The sequence below is a fragment of the Enoplosus armatus genome, chromosome 18 (assembly GCF_043641665.1).
Source record: "Enoplosus armatus isolate fEnoArm2 chromosome 18, fEnoArm2.hap1, whole genome shotgun sequence".
NCBI classification, from domain to species: domain Eukaryota; kingdom Metazoa; phylum Chordata; class Actinopteri; order Centrarchiformes; family Enoplosidae; genus Enoplosus; species Enoplosus armatus.
The window spans coordinates 12,103,447-12,124,647 of record NC_092197.1 but is presented as its reverse complement, the minus strand read 5'-3'; the positions used below and the strand labels follow the sequence as shown (position 1 = coordinate 12,124,647).

Genomic DNA, 21,201 nt, shown 5'->3' with positions numbered 1-21,201 from the left:
CCTCTGTTTCTCTCTATCTCCTGCACTCTCTCACACACACACTCTTCACTCACTGTAGTGGCTGCTTCAGCAGCTGTAACACAATCACCCATTTGGGTCAAAAACTTGTTTCGTTCTCCTTTTCTCTTCTGCCTGCATATTGTTCTGAATCACTTTGCTGCTGTGTGTGATGTCGAGGACGTACAGTAGACTCATGTGACTCTGTGCAGCCAGTGTGTTGTAATGGCTTTATTGCAACCAGTGTGTGAGTTACAAAAGACTTATGGAAGATTTTGTTTTGGTTAAACTATAGTAATTTGTGTCATCAGTGTGGTGGAGGGTTGTTAGACAGGCACATTTACCATGTGGTTGGAGTTCCTGTCTATGCTTTTCATTCTTGTTGCCCTGGCGGCTCTCTGCCTTTATGGCTGATGATGCCATTAAAGTTTGTTTAAAACAGTCCATTAATGTATCAGTGTCATCTCATAGATGCGATCTGGTTGATTGAGGACATTTTCATTCAGCGAGCTAGATAGCCCTTTACACACCTCTGTGTTATACGACATTACAAGGGCACCTCTGGATCCTCTGCCATCATTGTTGTAGTTTACATCTCATTAACATGTGGAAAGTTAGGGATTTCAGATTTACTCTTATTTGTTTTAAAGTGTAGGTAAACCTGCTTTTGGTGTCATCATTCGTACTGGTGTTTTAAATGATGTTTTGGTCTTGGACAATGATGAGCAGTAATGATGAAGACATCATCTAGATTGTGTACAAGTACAGTAGTAAGACAGTGTTGTTCTTTTAGTCACTTTGGATTTTCAGATCAACAAAAACAACAAATATATCCTTCTAGGCCTGAATAATAGCAGCAAAATACTGGTTGTTTAAAACAAGTTTTGTTGGTTACTTATTCAGAACAACTGTCATAATATAGCATATGATTGTTTATATTAAAGCTATTAATGCCACGTTGCATCCGTCCAACTCCTTTTTACTCTATCATCATCTTTCCACTCTAGGTTCTCCAGGCGATGGGGTACCCGACAGGTTTTGACTCAGACCTGGACCCCATGAGTTCAGACGAGAAATCCGACGGTGAGGGGAAGAGCGAGACGTCATCACACACTAGCAATAACCCAACGCACTCTACGGACAGTTCCAACACGCTGGAGGTGAGGCTTGAGAAACGACTGCTGATACATGAATGCATACAATCAGTTCGAATGCTTGTGGGAAATGTGGGAAGTTTGGATTTTAAGTGATTCAAATGTAACAGTCTCTCTTAAACTCTGGTTTAAGGACAAAAAGGTATCGAAAACTGGGGATGCTTTTAAAGCATATTAATCATTTTCACTCAGGTGCGAACTCAGGGTCCCATACTGACAGCGAGTGGGAAGAACCCCGTCATGGAGCTAAACGAAAAGAGACGAGGCCTCAAATATGAACTCATCTCTGAAAGTGGAGGGAGCCACGACAAGCGCTTTGTTATGGAGGTGAGAGCTTCATGCACACACACAGTCTGACTCTGGTGAAAGATTTTAAAACACGTACAGAGTTTGGGTCCATGACATATAATCAGAAAAATATAGAAAAATGGTCAAATTCAATCAAGTACACATGCACTTTAGCCAGACGCAAACAGAGGCTAAGCCACACACACACTCAGAGAGGCGGATCACCGGTAAGTCAATCAGTCAACTTGGTTGCTGCAGCAGGCCTGTTCTCCGTGGGGTGTGTTGTTTTCCGACATGCCTGGCTGCTCCATCGCTCTGCTGATTGATTAGCAGGCCAGCTTGACAGCAGGGCATCGCTAAACAAGCTGTCCTGTTCAGCCAGACTTGCTGGCTGAGTTACTGATGACTGATAAACACATGGGTTGTGGGGCAACATTATTGTGTGATTGTTAGTTTTGACAGAGCTGTAACATAAAATGTGAAAGCACTATAGAAAGGACTACAGCGAATATTAGAATAGAAAATCTGTTGTGGAAAGATGACTTTTCACAAGAGATGATCCTTTTGTCTAACCCGTATCATAAAACATGTGGTGATTAATATTTTACGTCCTGCCTGTGTATTTGTGTGTGTGTGCATGTCAGGTGGAGGTCGATGGGCAGAAGTTTCGTGGGGCCGGCCCCAACAAAAAAGTAGCAAAGGCCAGTGCTGCTCTAGCAGCTCTGGAAAAACTCTTCTCTGGTCCCAACGCAGCTGCAAACAAGAAAAAGAAGATATTGCCTCAGGTAAAGGGACACACACATACAGTACATACCAGACACAGAGGGCACATGCACTTAAACACACACACACAATGAAACAACAACATATAATCAAAGTAATCTGTTCCAGTTTTCCTTGAGAGCCAAACTGTCAGTGCAGCTTTAAAAATGACGTATTTTCTGATCAGTATCACCTCTGTAGAGGGCTCACCCTTCTGTAATCAATGGCACTGGTTTAACAAGTGTCTAATCAGATCAATACAGTTATCAGTTACCATTCTTACACTTATTTTGTCAATGAGCTTGTGTGCTAACAGATTTGTGAACAATGAGGCCCATAATGCATTAGAACAGTGTCTTGGATACGTGTGTGTGTGTCTGTGCTTTTATGCCTTATTTCACTATGTGTATCTTTGCATGACACGTGTGAAACACACTTGTATGTGATTTGTACCGCCTGTCTGTGTTCAGACTAAAGGAGCCCTGGCCGCGGCAGCAGCAGCCTCAGCAGTAGCAGCTCAGGTAGCCAGAGGAAGAGGAAGAGCAGCCCTCGCAAGAGGAGCTTTCGTCAGTGCAGCCGCACCTGGATATGTCACACCAGGTTTGTGAGAGGATAGTTGTGGGTGGTTTTGTTGTTTGTCCCTCGGCATTAAGAATTCTTTGTGATTTCAGTTCAGTCAAATTTTTTGTGTGGCTGGATTTCATTTGAGACTTTTTCAAGGGCGATTTTATCAACCTATGAAATGATACAATTGTACCATAAAAAATACATCATGTCACACACAGTTGGATCCTCACATCAGGTTTTACTAAACATGATATTATTCTTCAGTCACTGTTTCCACCTAATCCTATTGCTGTATAGAATTTGAGTCTATACAATGTTTGATACATATTTCACAACATTGTTTGTGCAGGGTTGGAATTCGCTTTTCCTTTTGGCTTTACAGTAATGACATTTTCTGTTCTGCTTTAGGCTGCTTGCTCAGTTTTCTGTTTAAAATAAGCATCATTTCCCCCCCTGCAGTTGTATTGGAAATATCACAAGCTTTAAGAAATACCCTACAGTAACATACAGTACAGGGAACAGTTACATTGATACAGTTTGAGAGCTCAATAATAAACAGTGTTAACAGAGAGTCATGCAGGAAAAAGGCCCACAGATCATCATTTAGATTTCTGATCAGCTGTCTGTTAGAGTGCAGGGTGTCCAAAACACTCAGCTAAATTTACTGAAGATGTTGTGCAGGCTGACATTAAACAAGTGCGCAATTGAATTCAACCCTGTAACCTCTTCCCCCAACAGGCTTTGGGACACCGTATGGCTACAGCCCTGCTGCAGCAGCTGCTCCTGCATACGGTACGTGCTTCACGTTTGTTCTTCCCTTCTTCCACCTTCTCTCCTCTCTTAACCTTACAGTTCTCTAACCTAACCCAACATACCATCAGTGCTAACCATCAGTGGGTTAATTAATCATTCTTCAGTAGGCTTAGGTTACACCTCCAACCCTTCTTCTCCACTTCCTTATGCTTCAATTTCTCCCCTTTCCTCAAAATTACTTTGGCGCTGAATTTCAGTCATAATTAAACAAAGCTTAAACCTTTTTGTTACGTGCTTCAAGCAAATCTGTTTGTACTTTGGTTAACTGTCCGCTCGCCACTTGTTTCTCAATCTGCTTGTTGCCACCCACATCTCTTATGGTTGGACCACTGCTCTGTCCATGAAGAGCTGCCGTCAGTCTCACGCTTTGATCTCAAAACTCCCAGAAACTGGTCATAATCATGATGACACACACACACACACCTGCACCTGCACTCCTAAAACAGCCATCTATAACTTACTATTCAAGCTCCCTGGACTTATATTAACCCAGACACGCTGCCGTCGTCTTCCTTTCTGTTCGGATTAGCAGGACACATAGTGTGAGTTCCTCACTTTACCCGCTGTTATTTAAGACGTCGTGGCAGGGCAGCTTTGCCACTGCAGTGCTGCTCCTGTCATGTTACTGCTGCTAAGGGGTTTCCATGTCCTCGCTGCTGAAAGTGGTCGCTGGGCTCTCTCACACACACATTCAGGAAGTATAGACATTTACAGGCTACAATCTATACCAGTTGTTGACCTTTAACAGCACAGGTATCCATACGTCCTTCTGTCACACACAGTCATATTTACCTCAACAGACTCAGCCTTGTGCAGTGTGTGCACACATGTAGTATTGGGAGGCCTCTCTGTCCGTCCTGCAGCTTGGAGTTTGAATGGGTCTTATGTGCTAGAAACCCCAGGCAGACGATTAGTACCCCCCTGAGATCCCAACAGCCCTGCATATGAAGTGCGCCTTAGTTTTCCTGTTTATGGTGGAACTGGAACTCTGCGTTCGTTTTGGGGTGTTTCGTTTCAGTCCCTGGCATCCACATGCTTTTCACATGTTACTGTGACTGCAGCGTTCACTGAAATACTCAGAACCCAATGGTAGTTTCTTTATTTTAAAGTTTGTGAATGGTCATTATATTTGATGAGGCGTTAAGTAGCCTCTGTAAATAAATAGGCGATGAAATGTCCTGTATGTAATGTATCATCTGTGGGGGTGATGATGCATAAATTGTTGCGCACTGTGTGCATCTCTGCCCCGTTACTCATCAGTACCTGTCACGTATCCTTGTGGGTGATCATTGTGAGTCCAGCTGACTCCGAGCTTTAACCTGAGCTGTAACCTCCCACTTGTGGGTAGGAAGTCAGGTTCAATTCATGTTATTTGGAGAGATAAGATAGACGTGAAAACTAGAATTATACTAAGTTACTGGAATGAAATGATTCATCCTCACAATTTGCGTCAGCACGGAGTACGTATGTCGAGACCTTGCTGTGGTGGGTTTTGTCTCAGTTAAGCTTGGCTTCTTGCTCAGTGGTTTCCAACATGTGACCAGTGGAAAAGTGGAGGCAAAACACAAATATATACAAAATATTAGATACACTCGCTGTCAAGGTGACTTAAGTTGTAAATCAGATTTTTATTTAATTGAATATGCCCAGATGACTTATGATGCAGAGCTGCATATGAAGAGAAGAATAAAAATGAGAAATTTAAATTGTGAGCTGCAAGTGAGGAAGGAGATCCTCGTGTTTTTTGACATTGTGAACATTAAATCCACTTGCCTTTTACTTGCCAGAACAAGATGGAAAAGTTTTCAAAGTGGTTACAAAAAAATTGGGTTGGCCCAATTGGGGCTTTCATTTTAATCAGAAGGTAGAAAAAAGCATATGAAAACATTGGGAACTACTCCTAATTACTGCTTTATCTTTTCATCCTGTTTCCTGCTTTTTCACTGCACTCTGGCGCCCATCGCTGCTTTGGGCTTTCTTGTTGGCAAACACTTAGAACACATTGTAGAATGCTGCAGAACATTATACTGTAAAACACAGAACATTATACCATAGAACATTATTCCAAAAGCTCTTCTAGAATGACTCATTTCTTATACGTTACAGAACAATAGAAACAACAACGTCTCCTGCTCAACCGCCTCCTCTAAAGGATTATTCCACTTTATTACAACTTGAGTTCTAATTTTGTAGTTTTGCCCGTCCTTTGTCCTATCTGTAATAATAACACTGTACTCACCGGGTTAATTGCTGAGATCTGGCAATGTGGTGACATCACTTAAAAATTCAAACAAATTAGCCAAATGTATTTGAATCACAGGATCAATTATTATTGACTTTTAAAGTGCGCTCACTTTTACCTCTAAAAAAAGTGGTACATAAACTGGCCAAACTGTTGGCTTGAGTTCAAGCTGTCTGATCGTCTGACTGCTCGTGCTTCTTGTAGCGATGTCACCGTGTTCCCAGATCTCAGAGATTAACTTGATGAGCACGATGTTTTCATAACCGAAAGAAAGAAATAAGACCCAAGTTATAATCAACCGAAATTAATCTTTGTTTTCTTGTCTTTAACTCTGAATCTCTCTCCTTCTCGGTTCCTCTAACCACTGATGAAGGCTGTCACCTCGTGTACACACATTCCTGCCTGTTCTCACACACTTACACTCCCCCCCTGTGGGAGCCCTGTTTGTGCAGTGTGAGTGGTGTCTGTTGGACGTAGATGTAGCGTAGTGTGTAGTGTAGTGAGCATCGAGAAACGTGGTTATTTGTTGCCCTGGACTCATGCAGAGCTGTGCTCTTCTCATGTCTCCCCTCTAGGTTTGCCCAAGAGAATGCTTCTGTTGCCTGTCATGAAAGTGCCCGCCTACCCCGTCTCCCACTACCACTTCTTTTAGCACAGGGGACATATGTACCAAACGCTTTTTCATACATACCAAACGCTTTTTCCAAAACATACGATTCACTTTTTTTCTGGAAGGGAAACTCTGTCTGTTTTGTTTTTTCTACAATATCAGTGATGGGGAGAGGATTAAGGACTTGAGCTGAAGATTTGTAAAAGCGCTTTTTTTGCTTTTTTGTTTTGTTTTCTTACTGTTTCCAAAATCGTTTATGAATATGAAAAGATACTGCAGGTTTAAGTTCTTAAGAGATAAACAAAAACTTGAAGGAGTTGTACTGTGAACTGTGACCTCATTCTTTGAGTCTCTATCAGCCTTTTATTATTGTGTTTGTTCTTTATAGGAAGGATAGCCTTTGCGATATGATACACACAACACACACATTCTCTGTAAAAAAGGAAATAATAATGTGAGCTGTGTGAAGGATGTATAGGAATAAATAAACAATAATGTTGAAAAAATAATAAAGTTTATCTCTTATAAAAGCTGAACACTGCCTGGTGTATATCTGATTTTAAGGCTTTCAGCTGGTAACTTGATGCAGTAGCACCTTTTTGTTTTGGATTTCAACTTTTTAGAGCAGTTATGTCACTTAACATGTGGAAAGATTCATTCAACATTCAACCTGCATACAATACTGTGACCCAAACTTACATTTAGCTTTAATATTCCACCCTCATACATGCACACGGATTGAATTTCAATCTCTCCACGTACCTCCGTGCGTCTTGTTACATCCTTTTGACCCTCAGCTTATAGATATTCAGAGAGAAAGGCAAGAAGACAAAGGATGAATTTAGAGAGCTCTTGTCAGATCCTGCATCTTGCATTCAGCCGCACGATCTCATTACCTGACGTGGATTAATATTTGGCAGATTTCTCACCGCTAGAGGTATCACCTACAGTATATATGGAGAGCTTTTACATGTTGTTACATAAGCCAACTGCAGCCTTTTTGCAGCAGCAATTTTGGAGCTCAGTGGCTGAATTCAGTTGGCATAAAATGGCCTAAACATGTTACTTCTACATACATACAACTACGTCTAAATCTCATGATATATTTTTCGAATTTGGCTTGACAGACGTCAGTGTTATAAGTTAACATGTCGACCATAAACATAAACAGCAATAAGGGACCCACATGAATTGAAACCTCACTGTCGGTGTGTTTTATGTTGTTATTGTTTCATTATTTCAGTATCATTGCTGTATTTCTTGCTTTTGCATGTTTTTGCTTTTTGATCATCACCAACTTAGCTGCTGAAACTTAAAACTGTCCCTCTAGACTCTAGTCTCTCTTTCAAATAAAGATTTAAAGAATTGCCGTAAGAACGACCAAATTTCATAGGTGAAATAAAGAAAAGACTAAGAGGAATTTGGCTTAAAAGGTACAAAAGAGATAGTTTATTCCATCAACGTGCTAGTCAAAGGTCGGTGCTAGTCACGACAGAGTTATGCTGGCCCTTCACCACGTCTCGGTCATCCAACCAGCGAGAGATAACCCCCTGACGACGTCTCCATGGTTACAGCTATGAGGCACAGCCATTGGATGAGAGGACCCAGTATCTTGTCCAATGGTTGGTGGAGCTCCATTGAGTTGTTGTGAATCCTTTCGAATGACATTTGTCTCATCATCAGAGCTTTACTCCAATCTCACATGTTGTATTCTGTGTTTATTTTATGTTCTTCTGTTCAAGGTTGAATTAATTTTTAGTGCACAAGCCCCAGAGAGAGTATATACTTTCAAAACTGCCTCACCTGTGTCTCATATCATTTTCAGTCTCAACAGTCTTCAGTTTGTTGCCAGCATCCTACCACCACTGCACAAATCTTTGCTTTAATATTAGTAATTAGGCTTTTCATTTAGCTCCTAATGTATGTTCATGACTGGAATAGCTGTGAAATGTTAAAGGAATAGTTCTTCTTCGCTTTCTTGCCAAGAGTTAGATGAGAAGATTGATACTATACTCCCTCTGGATATGTGAGCTCCTTACCCTATCTCTAAGAGCGAGCCCAGCCCAGCCCACGGAGGAAACACATTTTGGATGCTTGTATCCCCGACCTTATTCTTTCCATCACTACCCAAAGCTCTTGGCCATAGGTGAGGGCTGGAACGTAGATCAACTGGTAATTGAAAGCTTTGCCTTCGGGCTCAGCTCCCTCTTCACCACGATGGCCCGATACAACGGCCGTCTGTCACTCAAACCCTTTAAAAAAATGTCTGAAACCGCAGAATATACCGAAATAGCAAAATTACAATTTGGAAAATCAGGATGATAATATTATGTTCTCATTTAACTCAAGGCAAGAAAGCAAATAGTTTATGGATGCTTGGTTATGTAATGTAGATGTCATTAATGCCACCCAGGTAATAATCTCTTTTACTAGAACATTTCCGAGTACCACTCAAGAGGATTATTTCATCCTTCAAGCAGAAGTAACCTTGTCCTAAAAAAACATTATTGGATTTCTTTGTCCCTCTCTTTTTTTCCCCTGGAATTGCCTCTGTATCTTTCATTGGCGTTAAATCGTTGTCAAACTCATATAGTTGTCAAAGAAGTAAAGAAAGTTTAATGTGTTGTTTTGATTTCTAGATATATTCATATAGTAATCACTCCTGCTCTCTTTGTCTCTGCTCTTCGTCTCGCTGCAGGTGGTCTTTTCATTGACAATCCCTTCTACCAGCCACGGACCATCGCTCCTTTTATCATTCATCTGGGTCCCCAGGATCTCTTCTCTGACTTCTAGAGGCAGCAGGTTGTTGGGATAGGCTCCTCACACTTACCCGTCTGTATACGCAGGACACCTGTTTTTTTCTGTCCGTCTAAGCGGGCTGCCTTTCTGTCCAGGTGATGGACTCACAGATCCAAAACTGATCAGTCCACTGGAAAGACTTTCTGCCCTGCGGCAGCGGCAGATCTGACCTTCTGGCTGAGAGGCTCAAAGCTCCTCTCTCTCTGTTTTCACTACTCTCCGCCCAGATTATCACTTCAGAGGAGAGAGTAACTACACACGAAGCAATACTCGGATTTTACGAGAAACGAGGTGGGGCTGAACTTTGGTCTTTCTTATAGCAATACACCTGAACTCCTCTCCGCGAGCTTACTTACTTGAGAAGATGTGAATGTCCGATGGAGTTTTACCCAACACAGCATTGCAATAGCTCATTCTGATTGTATATTCATTGTATGTGTGTGTGTGGCTATAACATGACTATATACACATATATGTATGGTGTATGTTTCTATAACGATGTGTTGACAATAATATTACTATATGATGATGTATTTATGTAAATATTCTATAAAATATAACTATTGTTGGTATAAATTATTTTAGGATTATAAAGTGAAATGTAACTGTAATATCACAGTATAGCTTTCTTCCAATTTTATATACACTGAGCAATTGAAGCTAGTTCTAGGAGATGCAATATTATCTTTGGTATTCCTATTAACCTGTGCTGTTAGAATAATAATGCTTCCTTCTTTCCTCCCTTCCTACCTTCAAACTTTTCCTCTATCTTTGATGTCTTTCTGAGCCTTTCTGAGCACGCTCTCTGCTGCCCGAGGTTTGTTTACGTGGCCCGGACCAGAGGTGCCCACTACTGAACACACTCATAACCTAATCATAAACACACACACACACTTTTCCTGTCAGAAAGCACATTTTCTATAGTCTCACTGCTGGCAGGGAATACTGTTGTTACAAATACAGTACTGTATGTTCATAGTATATGTATACTCCCTCTACCATCTACACATGTTAACGGACACACCCATCCACATCCAGAACAATTGTCAGCTCTGTCCCGTTCACCTTAGGGACCAAAAGCACAGCTCACTCACACCCATTACTACTCCACACACACCCTTCCCTCCACCCTCCTTTGGCTATTCTCTACTGTGTGGACGCGAGGCTGCTGGTGGCAGAAACAGCTTTGTCAAAGGGCCTTGTTACACAACGGGAAAGACACAGCACAAACCACCGGCTAACTAATTAAAGGTGAAGCCCGGCGAAAAATCTTCAAAAGTGTGATCTTGAATTTGATTGCATTTGCAGAAATTGATCTCTTCTGTGTGTATATAGTTTAAGGTTCATTTTAGGATAAAAGGCACATTTCAGTGGTTGGTCATGGAGGGATGTTTTGAAGCTTGGACTGGGCTTTCATTTGAGCAAAGGAGAGGAAACCTGGTGAGGTGGATGGAGGACGTTTCAGCTAGGGATGCGCCTGATCAATGTTGAGCACAGCAATCTCCGGCCTCATGTTACAGTACATTAGAACGATTCCACACAGTGAGGTTTACAGTTTTTAAATTTAGAAAAAAAGACAGCACTGGCATCGGATCCGCACTCGGAATTGGCAGAAATCCTGAGTTGAGGTTATCGTTCTTGGGAGAGAAAAAGTTGGATAGATGCATCCCTAGTTTCAGCCACCGTGTCTGCCTGTGATGAGATGCCAATCAAGCAAACTCACTGCAAAATGTCACTGTAAGGCCTAATATGTTCTTAATGAAACAGTAATTCTCAACATTTCCACCAAGACACACATTGGAGGAAGCAAAATTAGCATTTGGGATCAAAACATCTTGTAAAAAAGTATATTGACTTAGTGGAAGAGGGAACAAGTTTTGTTGGTGATCATTTTTGTCTCTAAATACATGAATATTGCTTATTAGTAGTTGCAGTGTCGTGGGTTTGACCCTGCCATAACACATATTAACTGTACGCAGGTAGTAATGAGACTGAGAGCAGAGATTAAACTCCAATGTGCTTTCTTCACAGTATGTTGGGTCTAGGTTTGGGGTATTGCTAGAACTGGGCAGGTGTCACAACACTGAGATAGCAGTCACTCAGCATTGTTAGATTTCTGCAGATTTCTGCGGTGCTTACATGCTTCTGAAAGCTCTTCATCAGTTCTTTTTTTATTTTTAGCCTTTAATAGAGACGAGTTGTCAGTCAGCAGAGGCGAAATCAAACAGAATGTGCATCAAAAAGGCTTTGATTCTCCTCACGCTCGCCTTCATCTGGGCACCAGTTTGATCTCCTGTGTTTGTGCCGGCTTTGATTCAACAAAAAACAGCGTCTGAGAAAGAGACAATAGTCTCACTGAGGCCCCAGAGCCCATTTTTCAAGACAGTAAGTCAAATTAGAGTTGGATTTTGTGACACCACAGTGCTGACAGGGAAAAGAATTTGACAATTTTACTGAACATTTTGCCACCAAGCTGTGAGATTGGCGGTAAACTGAAGGATGTTGTGTACTTATTTTCTAGTTGTGCTTTGTGTCTTGAAGTGCTGAGGTCAAGCTAACATGCTGTTAGTCATAATTTAGTTTGAAAAGCTGCTTCCTCGAGTTCAACCATTGAACTTATCCCCACAGTGTGCTGTATGTCCACTTCCTTGTCCTTACCCAGACGAAATTCATCTATAAAGTCTGTCGAAAACCTTCATAAATTTTAAATTTCACCAGTCTTTCAAACCCAGGATGCCACTTCAGTGTCCTGGAAATTAAAACTTTACAGATATTTCATCTGCTGATCTTTGTTTACATGTGAGAACCATATCTTCTGGGATTTACAGTAGCAACTTCTCTTACATGCAGCAGCTTTCAGATACTAAGATGTCTCGTAGAAACTAGATCCTGCTTCTTAAAAAAACATCTGTATAATAACATATTATCCATGTTCATCAACTGTGGATCTTTGCGGTGCGTGTCGGTTTTTGTTGTGGGTTTTGCAGCATAGCTACTCTTAAGCTTTTCACTGTGTTTTTACATCAAATCTCAGAGCACTTCTAGTCGTCTGGTCTCTGAAAGTTGGGACGCTGCTTTGCCCTGACTTTTCATCCTCATGTGGAATTCACGTGGAGGTGAATAACTTGGAGCTTGACTGTGTGGAAACAGACCTTCTCTATCAGTTAAGAATTTCTCCTAATTTCCCCTCTGCCCTTGCTCTGTCTCTCCCTCGGCCCCCGTCCTCTCAGTCCAGATGGCCCACATTAATAAGGCAGACAGTCATACCTCAGTGAGCAACCTTTTCATTTCCCCTCAGACTGGACAGACACGCAGGAGGAGTCACCCTGACTACTGACCCTGTCCTCTCGCTCTGCTGGCTGGACGACAGCGTTCAGAGGAAGGGTGGCGGAGTGAGAGCTCAGGCAAACACAGTCGGTCTGAAAGTGGCAGAGGCGGTCAGGTGGGACTGTGCAGGCTGGGGAGTCATTGACTCCTGGTTAGGCAGAGGTCCCTCAATGTGTTTACTGTTAGAGTTTTCAGCAAAATGTTTCTTAAATGTTTCTGAATGTTTCTTATAAATGCAAAAGAGGAACCAGCCCGAGGTTTGATTTTAAAAATATACTCCATGTTGTTTGTGGTCTAATAGGGATTATCGCAGGGAAAATAAAAATATCCCATTTTCTTCTTCTTTAAAAGTATATAGTTGGTGATGATTTAGAGAAAGGATGAGAAACAAAGAGGGAATAGAAACTAATGCTGCTTCGTTCACAATCCATATATAAAAAAAAAAAAGCTTTATTCAGTACATGGAGAAATAAAAGGGAGGCTGAGGAGCTGGCTCGGCATCTTCCAGCTGTGTTTCCCATCCGGTTACGCCATCAGGAAGATGACAACAGCAGCCGAACTCCACAATGAAATGTCTCAGAATGGAAAACATTACTGACACGCTTCACATGTTTGAAGGCTTCGGCAGTAATGGTTGTTTGTGCTGGACTCGGGTCCCGTTGAGTTTTCTGAGGGATGTTTTTCCTGTTCCCGTGTTCCTCAGAAATGTCTCTGTAAGAGATCACTACCTAACAGGAAAACAGTGGCAGCCGTTGTAAACACACACACACACCCTCCCTGCACAAGCGCTGCCTCTCGATGGGCGTTCACTACACCTGTAAATCTAAGAAGCACAAAACACACGCAAGCAATACACCCACACATCCTTCTCAGGGCCACCTGACACACACACACACACACGTGTATGCAAATAGATAAACACACATGTAATCATATATGTAAATACAGCATTCACCAACAAGAATTATACAGTCAACAGCCGACAGCCGAGCACATTGAGACAGCATGACCTTCTTTGCTCCGTGGTTTGTATAATACACATAAGATTGTACTGTATGTAGTGAGAGTCACACAAGCGGTTAGGCCATGTTTGTACTTTAGGATTTGAGCCATGTTTAGCTGAGAAAACACACCCCGTGTCCGCCGTTTGTTATCTTGGTGCTGTATAACAGGCTGTCTGTAGCACTGTACATATTGGATTATACTTTTAAGTTTGCTTTTTGGACAAACAGCAAGTTATCTGAGATCAACTCAAGCTTCGCTGTCAGGAGAGAAAGAGGGATGAGTGCCGTCATCCAAGAGGGATGAGTGCCGTCATCAAAAACTTTTTTTGGCACCCAAAGCAGGAGCTTTGCGTGTCTCAGATGCTGCAATATGTTCAGTAGTTAAAGGGTTCTGAGTGCTTTCGTTGCCAAGCAACGTCAGGTTTTTGGACTTTCTATTTGGAGACTGTTCGAGCCCGGTTTCCCTAAGGCACCTCTTCATCCCCCTGCCAGGTCAAAGGTCAAAAAAGGAAAGCAAATGATGCAGAGATGCTTTTGGGAAACAGGCTCTTGTTTGTTCTGCGGGATGGGATTCATCCAGACACCAAAGACTCTGAGGCCTTTGTTGCACAAATCTGATCATCCCGGCAGTCTCACAGGTGAGAAACCACACGCGATCTGATATTCACCGTCTAGACAGTTATGAAATGTCAAGTAAAAAACTCTCCCGAGTGTCTTGCTCATTCTTGCATTAGCGCAGAAAGTTGGGGTTGAAGTCTGGGAGTCGCGCAAAATTTGTCTGGAAGCAGAGGAGCCGCGAAAAGAGCCGCAAAGTCCATCCGCGAGTCGCTCTGAACTCTGCCTCGGCAGTCGAAACGTGATCCCGGATCTATTTCTGCCGCTTAGTCTGCAAAGTTAACCAGACTAACTGCTGAATGGGTCATTTCCTCCGGGTGTGTGTGTGCGCATGAGTGTCGCGAGGGGAAATATGTGTGCTTGTGTGTTCGTCTGGCAAGCACATGAACCGGAGGGGATGGGAAGCTATTTCACGCACACACCCACACACACACATACACACGATGTTGCTGTCACATTGAGCATGTTGTTGCATACTTCCTGGTCATTGGTCCACTGACTGTTTAAGTCCAATATCCTCCTGATAAATGATCAAAGCATTTTGGTTGGGAATGTACACTGTCGTTATAGTGATTGTAGAGTAGAATGTATTTACTCATAGAAAGAGTAAACTTGCTTTTTTGTAGAGAAGCATATATACAGAATATATATGGACACATACATATATATACATCTATATATCTTTTGAACTGCTTTTGTGTGAGAGTTGTTTTGGGCGCATCCACCCTCTTAGGATTCATATTTCTTTCCCCTTTTTCAATTTTTATTCATAATGTCTTGACAAAAGTAGCGTCTTACGAGTGATGAGTGTTTACGTTTTCCTGTAAATATGATTTTTTTTTATTTTAATTTTATTTTTGACAAAAAGGGGATTAAAAGAAACTGTTTTACGATGCTGCCTATGAAACTATGAAGTGATATCTGTCCACAGAATCTGTTAGATCCTTGAAATAATCAGAGTTTTGTGAAATGTAACGATGACAGGGTGGGAGTCTCACGGGTCGTGCTGAACAGAGGCCAATGACATTGAATGAGGGGGGGGGGTCATTTGAACTCGCTGTATCGATCGTTTTGATTAGTAGCAACATTCACAGCAGTGATGATCTGTGGTTGTCACTGTTTTTGACATAATCTACGCTTGACAAACTGAAAATAAATCTGAGAAAGTGCTGAGTCTCTATATGTGAGTATCTTTCTGTGGTCTGTAAAGTGATGAACTGACTCGTGTGTGAGTGAATGTGTGAGGAGCAAAGGTGTGAGAAAGTGGTAAAAAATGGGGGTGTAACTATGTGTGTACCGTACTGCGTTTCAACATTACACTACAGGACATGATACGAACTATAAACTACATCATATTTACTGTCAGAACAGACATCTTTCTCAAGTACTTGTTTTATGTTTTTAAGAAGGCAGAGAGACAGAGAACAGCTAAAAAGAAAGAAGAAATTAGACATTAGACAAAGAATTGCAATTTACCATGATGGTGCAACATAAAATCAAACATTAGGTTGTCTATTTAAAAGGAACGGGACAAATGAAACACAGTTTAAACAAGACCAATGGTCTAAAGCCAAGCTAGCCACTCTGTGAGGCTTTACTTAGGCATTAGCTAAGTTAGCCATGACAATGCTCCAGTAACACGCTGATGTTTAGCAGGTATAATGTTCACCATGTTCATCATCTTGGTTTAGTGTGTTAGCATGCTAACATTTGCTAATTAGCACTAAACATGAAGTACAGCTGAGGATGATGAGAATGTCATATCGATGGCCAAAGCGCAAAACCTCCTATCTGCAAAATGATCCGGGAAAAGCCTCCTATGTTCACTTTGCGAGGCACTAATACCTAGTCGGTATTGTTAACACATAATATAGTAATATAGCCCCAAAACAGTGTATTATGTATTGGGTATCCTGAACAAATAGCATTCTGCAAGAAAACAACAAGTTTTTTTTGGTTTCTCAAAAAAGTGCATTTTTCAGATAGGAGGTTTTGCTCTTCGGCCATCAAATTATGTTTTGCAGGCATTTGCTCATAAAACACATTCGACATAATGATGGTGTCAATGATTTGTGTCTTGTAAGTCAAGAATCTGTAAAATGCCTACAATTCCTCCTGAAGGGAAAATGAATGTCTGTACAAAAGTTTGTTGCAATCCATCCAAAAGTTGTTGAGACATTTCAGTCTGGACCAAAATGGTGGACTGACTGACCGACATTACTGTCCCTGCAGCCACCAAAGGACAATATGGCATATTCATATACAAATGTGGAAATGCCAAAAGAATATATTAATCAACTAGTTTCAGAATAGAAGTCTATATTAGAAATACTATCCAAAAACTCACCATTAGTATGACATTTACTTTGCAAAGAAAAAACTAAAAATGCAGATTTATGCTCCCTGCACATGATTTTGCTGATTTTGTATAATTCATAAAGTATTTATGAGCTGTTTACTTTAGGGTGCACCATTCCCAAATGTCATCTTGAGCCTGATATTTTGTTTTGGTTTCGTATGACACACGGTCCGATTTTATTATAGTTCCACCTTAAAATGCCCACATCGTTAAATCTACATTCTGACACCTAATAGTGATAATACTTATGTCATTATGTCATACTATAATCGCAGGTTTATGGGTGATAATTGGCAGGTTTGACTAAGAAGAGCCTCAGCACATGGCACTCCAGCAACACGAGCTGTCGATCATATTTAGTGCGGCACTGCTGACGGCTGAGTCCGAGTATCCAGTGACATCTCCGGCAGACGACACCACCAGTGCACAGCCACAGCTGCCAATCATCCTGCAAAGCGACGAGTGCGTGTTTGTGCACAGAAAAAGAACAGAAAGAAAATATGTGCTTTTGTCTTGGAGAAAGCAAAGGAGAGGATGGGGATTAAACTCTCCAGCCGATGACAGTTATCCTGTCAAATTAAACCCTGCTTAGCAGATATCAGTGGATTGCGTCAAATGTGACAGCTCAGTTCACTTTTTAATGTATGCTGAAAGCTCATTTTTTTATAGTATCCTTTTGAAAATGACAAAAAAATGAGGGCAATGTAGATTGAAGTGTCAAAAATCTGAATATAATGCTATGTTTACACGCCAGCTCTCATCAACGTGATAAATCCTAAACACAACAAAACAACCATCTAGGGTAAAATAATTTTTATAACAATAAGAGCTTTCAGTGCTTAGAATAGGCAAGTGGAGGAGGATAAATGCTCATTCTGTGTGTTGAAATGTGAAATGTGTGCAGGATGAGAAATAAACAGAGGCCGTTTAACAGAAGCAGAAATATCAGATGACAGTTTGATGATAAAACTGGGCTGTGTGCCTCTTCTTGCTGCCACATCACATTCCCCGATCTGAGTTATATGTACACACTCATCTGGAAAACCAATCAGTACACCAGTGGCATCTGTATGCATGCTCCAGACTCATACATTGTAGGGCAAATGACCTTGGACTGCTGACCTGTGTTATTTTCCAGATGGTAACAGGAAGCTGTGATGTGCTCACAAATCAGATTGATTTGACAGAACTGACACAGGACACCACTGCCTGTTTTCAGGTAACAACAATACTGGTGAAGATTTAACAAGACCTATAAACAAACTGAACCAACACACATACATGTATTCATACAGCAGCCTTTTCTCTATCATACGTTTGTCCTACGCGACTAACGTACCTACGTACGCAACCACCTGTGCACTACACCATCAGCAGAATGATTCAAGTTATCTTGTAGATTTTTTGACCGCTAGCGATGTCTTAGGGGTGGGTCCCCCATTTTGTTTCGGTAAGAAACACTGGCTGTAAACATAGTTTTTGTTTGTATACACGAAAACTCAACAGGGAACCTTAAAGAACCCCAATTGTAATGAATGGAAGAACCAATTTGGCTCTAATTAATCATGAAATTCACCTTCGAGGAGATTATGTGCTTAAATCAGTGCAGACCTTGTCTTGCGCCTCCACACTCTATGCACTCTCTTCACCACAACAAATCTAAATCCACACTAATTATTCTTTTACCAGGCGAGCTGGAGTGTTTGAAGTCTGGATAATTGATTTTTATCTGTACCAAGTCTGACTTCTGTAACACTTCTTTGCACCCAGCTTAGTTATCAACCTGATTACACTGTCTGATCCCATCTGGATCAGATTACTGCACCCTCCCTCCGCCCTGCGTTTGACATGTTTGTGACCTTAAACACTGTGAGCTGGAGAACAGCAGCACTGATTTTAGTCGAAGTAAATTGACATTAAACCGGGGCAGTCAGGTGGAATAATTAGTACAGAAAACTGTGTGTGTATTAAAATATGCAGTTTATTATGAGTGCTAAAATAAGTGTTCTGTCCATGATTAAATGCGGGAAAAACACCCCAGAACAACAGCGATATAATAAAGTAATTCTGGGTTATTTTAAGTTTTACTATCTCAAAATGTATTTAACTGAGATCATTCTCAATCTACTTATTCTAATGTTCAATGTATTAGAAAATGTAACGTTAAAAGGGTGCAATTTTGGTGGATTTACCCACTGAGGATGATGTGAGGAGGGATAGAGTCTATTCAATATCAAAAATCAAGACCTACCAATGTTTGAGAGAGGGAGTTCTGGTTATGTTTCTCAACACTCCACATCGAACTTGAAAACCGTGACTATGGTAATCAGATGTCATGGATTAAGAAAATGATATGTTTCTTTCCCTCAGAATTCCCCTCAGGCTTAATTCTCCATTAAGAGGGAAATGAGAGCAAAGTGATTGGCCACAGCGGAGAAGTGTGAAATTTTGTACTCAGACGAATATCTTTTGTGAACAGGTGGAGGCTCTACTTTGTTCACACTCCTCTCCTGAACAAATGAGATAACAGCGACAAGGCTAACAAGATTCAACGCTTAGGATTTCACCTTAAAGGGCCAAACATCCAAATGTTCGCACACGGTCTTCAATAAGTGAGCAAAGTAGGGAAAAGGTAAGTGTGTCTGTGTGAGCAAAAGAGAAAACATACTGTATTTACCTTTTGTTACCTGCATTCGAAAGGATCTCTTAATTATGGAAAGTAGCAACAATTACAGGAAAGAATCGTGAACTGATTCTTTAAAATGTGCCTCAAAAATGTACCTACTGTATGTGCTTAGTTACTTTTCACATCCGATGTTATCCGACTTAGCCAAAGTACAGCTCAGTGTGTGTGTGTGTGTGTGTGTGTGTGCTGCCAGGAGATCAGGTGACAGGGAGTTCAGGAGGTTGTTGGGAGGCTCTGGGGTCCAACACTCCTTGTTGCCTCTCTAACACACACATACATACACACAGTTTCATCCCTGACTCACAAATCACTAACGGCCGAGCCGAGCAGCAACCGAAGACGCCCGTCCCATCAGAATTCCACCTTTGCATTTTACTCTGTTGCTGCCTTGCTGCTTATATTTATAGCTCTGTAACGCAAGGCAAAAAAAAGGAGGGGGGTGGGGGGTGTCAAACTGATTGCATAATGCTGACGCTTGTTACCTCCAGCTGCTGCAGGTACCGGGTCTCCAACTCGTCATGCCTGCTGCTTTGCAATCTGCAGCCACAGAGCCAAGATCCCAACGGCCGTCATCACTAAAGGTGATAATTTTATGGGCCTGCACTAAGTTATAAACACTCCAAATGATATATGTGAGACCTCCAGCACAATAAGTGCACACTGTACATTTTCTACACCGGGGGCATGGCGGAAAATAGCTCATCCCCTGACACAGATAACAGTGCAGCCATATGTTATGAGGGATGTTCTCCGAGGGAGGAGATAAGAGATAGAACTGGAGCCAAAGTAAGTAAAAGCTGCGAAGAGATTTCCATCCGACTCGAGGGACACGGCGTGTTCAAGTGGCCGACAGATAGAGGCTGTTTTCACAAGACATAATTAGCTAGAAGAAAACAGGTTTATTTTCATGTTCAAAACTCTCTCAGATGTCCAGAGAAGTGCTCCCAAGAGGTGCGTTAGAGAAGTCTCATTATAAGAACAGCATGCGCCTCTTTTATCGCTTCCTCCTTTTTAGCTGCAATACGAAATGTTAGCAAGGATGTTTGGCTTTATACATTTTTTTTCATAGACGCTGGCTTTGAACACAGGAGACGGATAGCGATGAAAAACACCGATAGATAAATAAGTCTATAAATACCTGAAGTTTTTAAGATCTCAGGTGACGGAACATTCAGCGCTCCCGTTCTTGTTAAAAGTCCACGAGGGAAGGTGTTGATGTGAGAACATGGCGGTCAAAATGGTGCCGACGATGGCTTTCATTTCCAACAGCTACTTTTGACAAGGAGGCATCGTGATATGTTAATTCAGGAGAAAGAGATTGTAACACCAAAAGATAGACAATGGACACACGGTAAAATGAAATATTTAGACACTCAACTTGCTGTTAATTTGTATCTCGGCGCTCTGAATAACGGTGTTTGTCAGAGCCGATTTACTGTTTTGTTCTCTCAGCTGAGAGCAGATTTATAGAAACCAAAGAGGCCGACACAGTTTAAATGTCACAGCAGCAGGTGGTTTTCTCAGTTTAGGTCACAATCACACTATTTCCAAATGAATGCCTCACATCCACTCACTTCCCCTTTCCCACATCTTGCTTCTCTGTGGTCTTAAAGAGCCCTCTCAAACGATCTGAGGATAGAACCGCGATACTACTTCAGTGCCAACAGAAAGTATTGAAGATTGTGAAGTACGGAAAGCTGTCATCGAGTTTATCTATTCTTTGATCAAATAATTACGGATTTGAATCAAAATCTTTTCCATTTTAGACTATTTTATTCAGGTAAAGTTCTTGTATGGCTGCAGGTGGGTAGACAATATATAACATTTGAGAACTTTTGTCAAATGAAAATAAATGATATTTCACAGAAAAGCAAATAAAGATATCAGAAAGTATTGTTTTGGTAATGGGTCCACAATTCCAGTATTGTGTCGTAGAGACAAATTTGAAACAATACGCAGCTCAAGCTACTACCCATCA

The 21,201-nt window shown here is 41.4% G+C and overlaps 1 protein-coding gene across 1 annotated transcript in view; it reads left to right on the top strand.

Annotated features, from left to right (window-relative positions):
* strbp (spermatid perinuclear RNA binding protein) overlaps positions 1–9,273 on the top strand; it is a 70,748-nt gene extending 61,475 nt beyond the window's left edge. The window contains exons 14-19 of the mRNA XM_070924145.1: positions 1,005–1,157; positions 1,344–1,478; positions 2,084–2,224; positions 2,672–2,801; positions 3,507–3,560; positions 9,132–9,273. Coding sequence (XP_070780246.1) covers positions 1,005–1,157; positions 1,344–1,478; positions 2,084–2,224; positions 2,672–2,801; positions 3,507–3,560; positions 9,132–9,226 — 708 coding nt within the window. The 3' untranslated portion in view covers positions 9,227–9,273. The remainder of the gene's footprint in view (positions 1–1,004; positions 1,158–1,343; positions 1,479–2,083; positions 2,225–2,671; positions 2,802–3,506; positions 3,561–9,131) is intronic.
* The last annotated feature ends 11,928 nt before the right edge of the window (positions 9,274–21,201 follow it).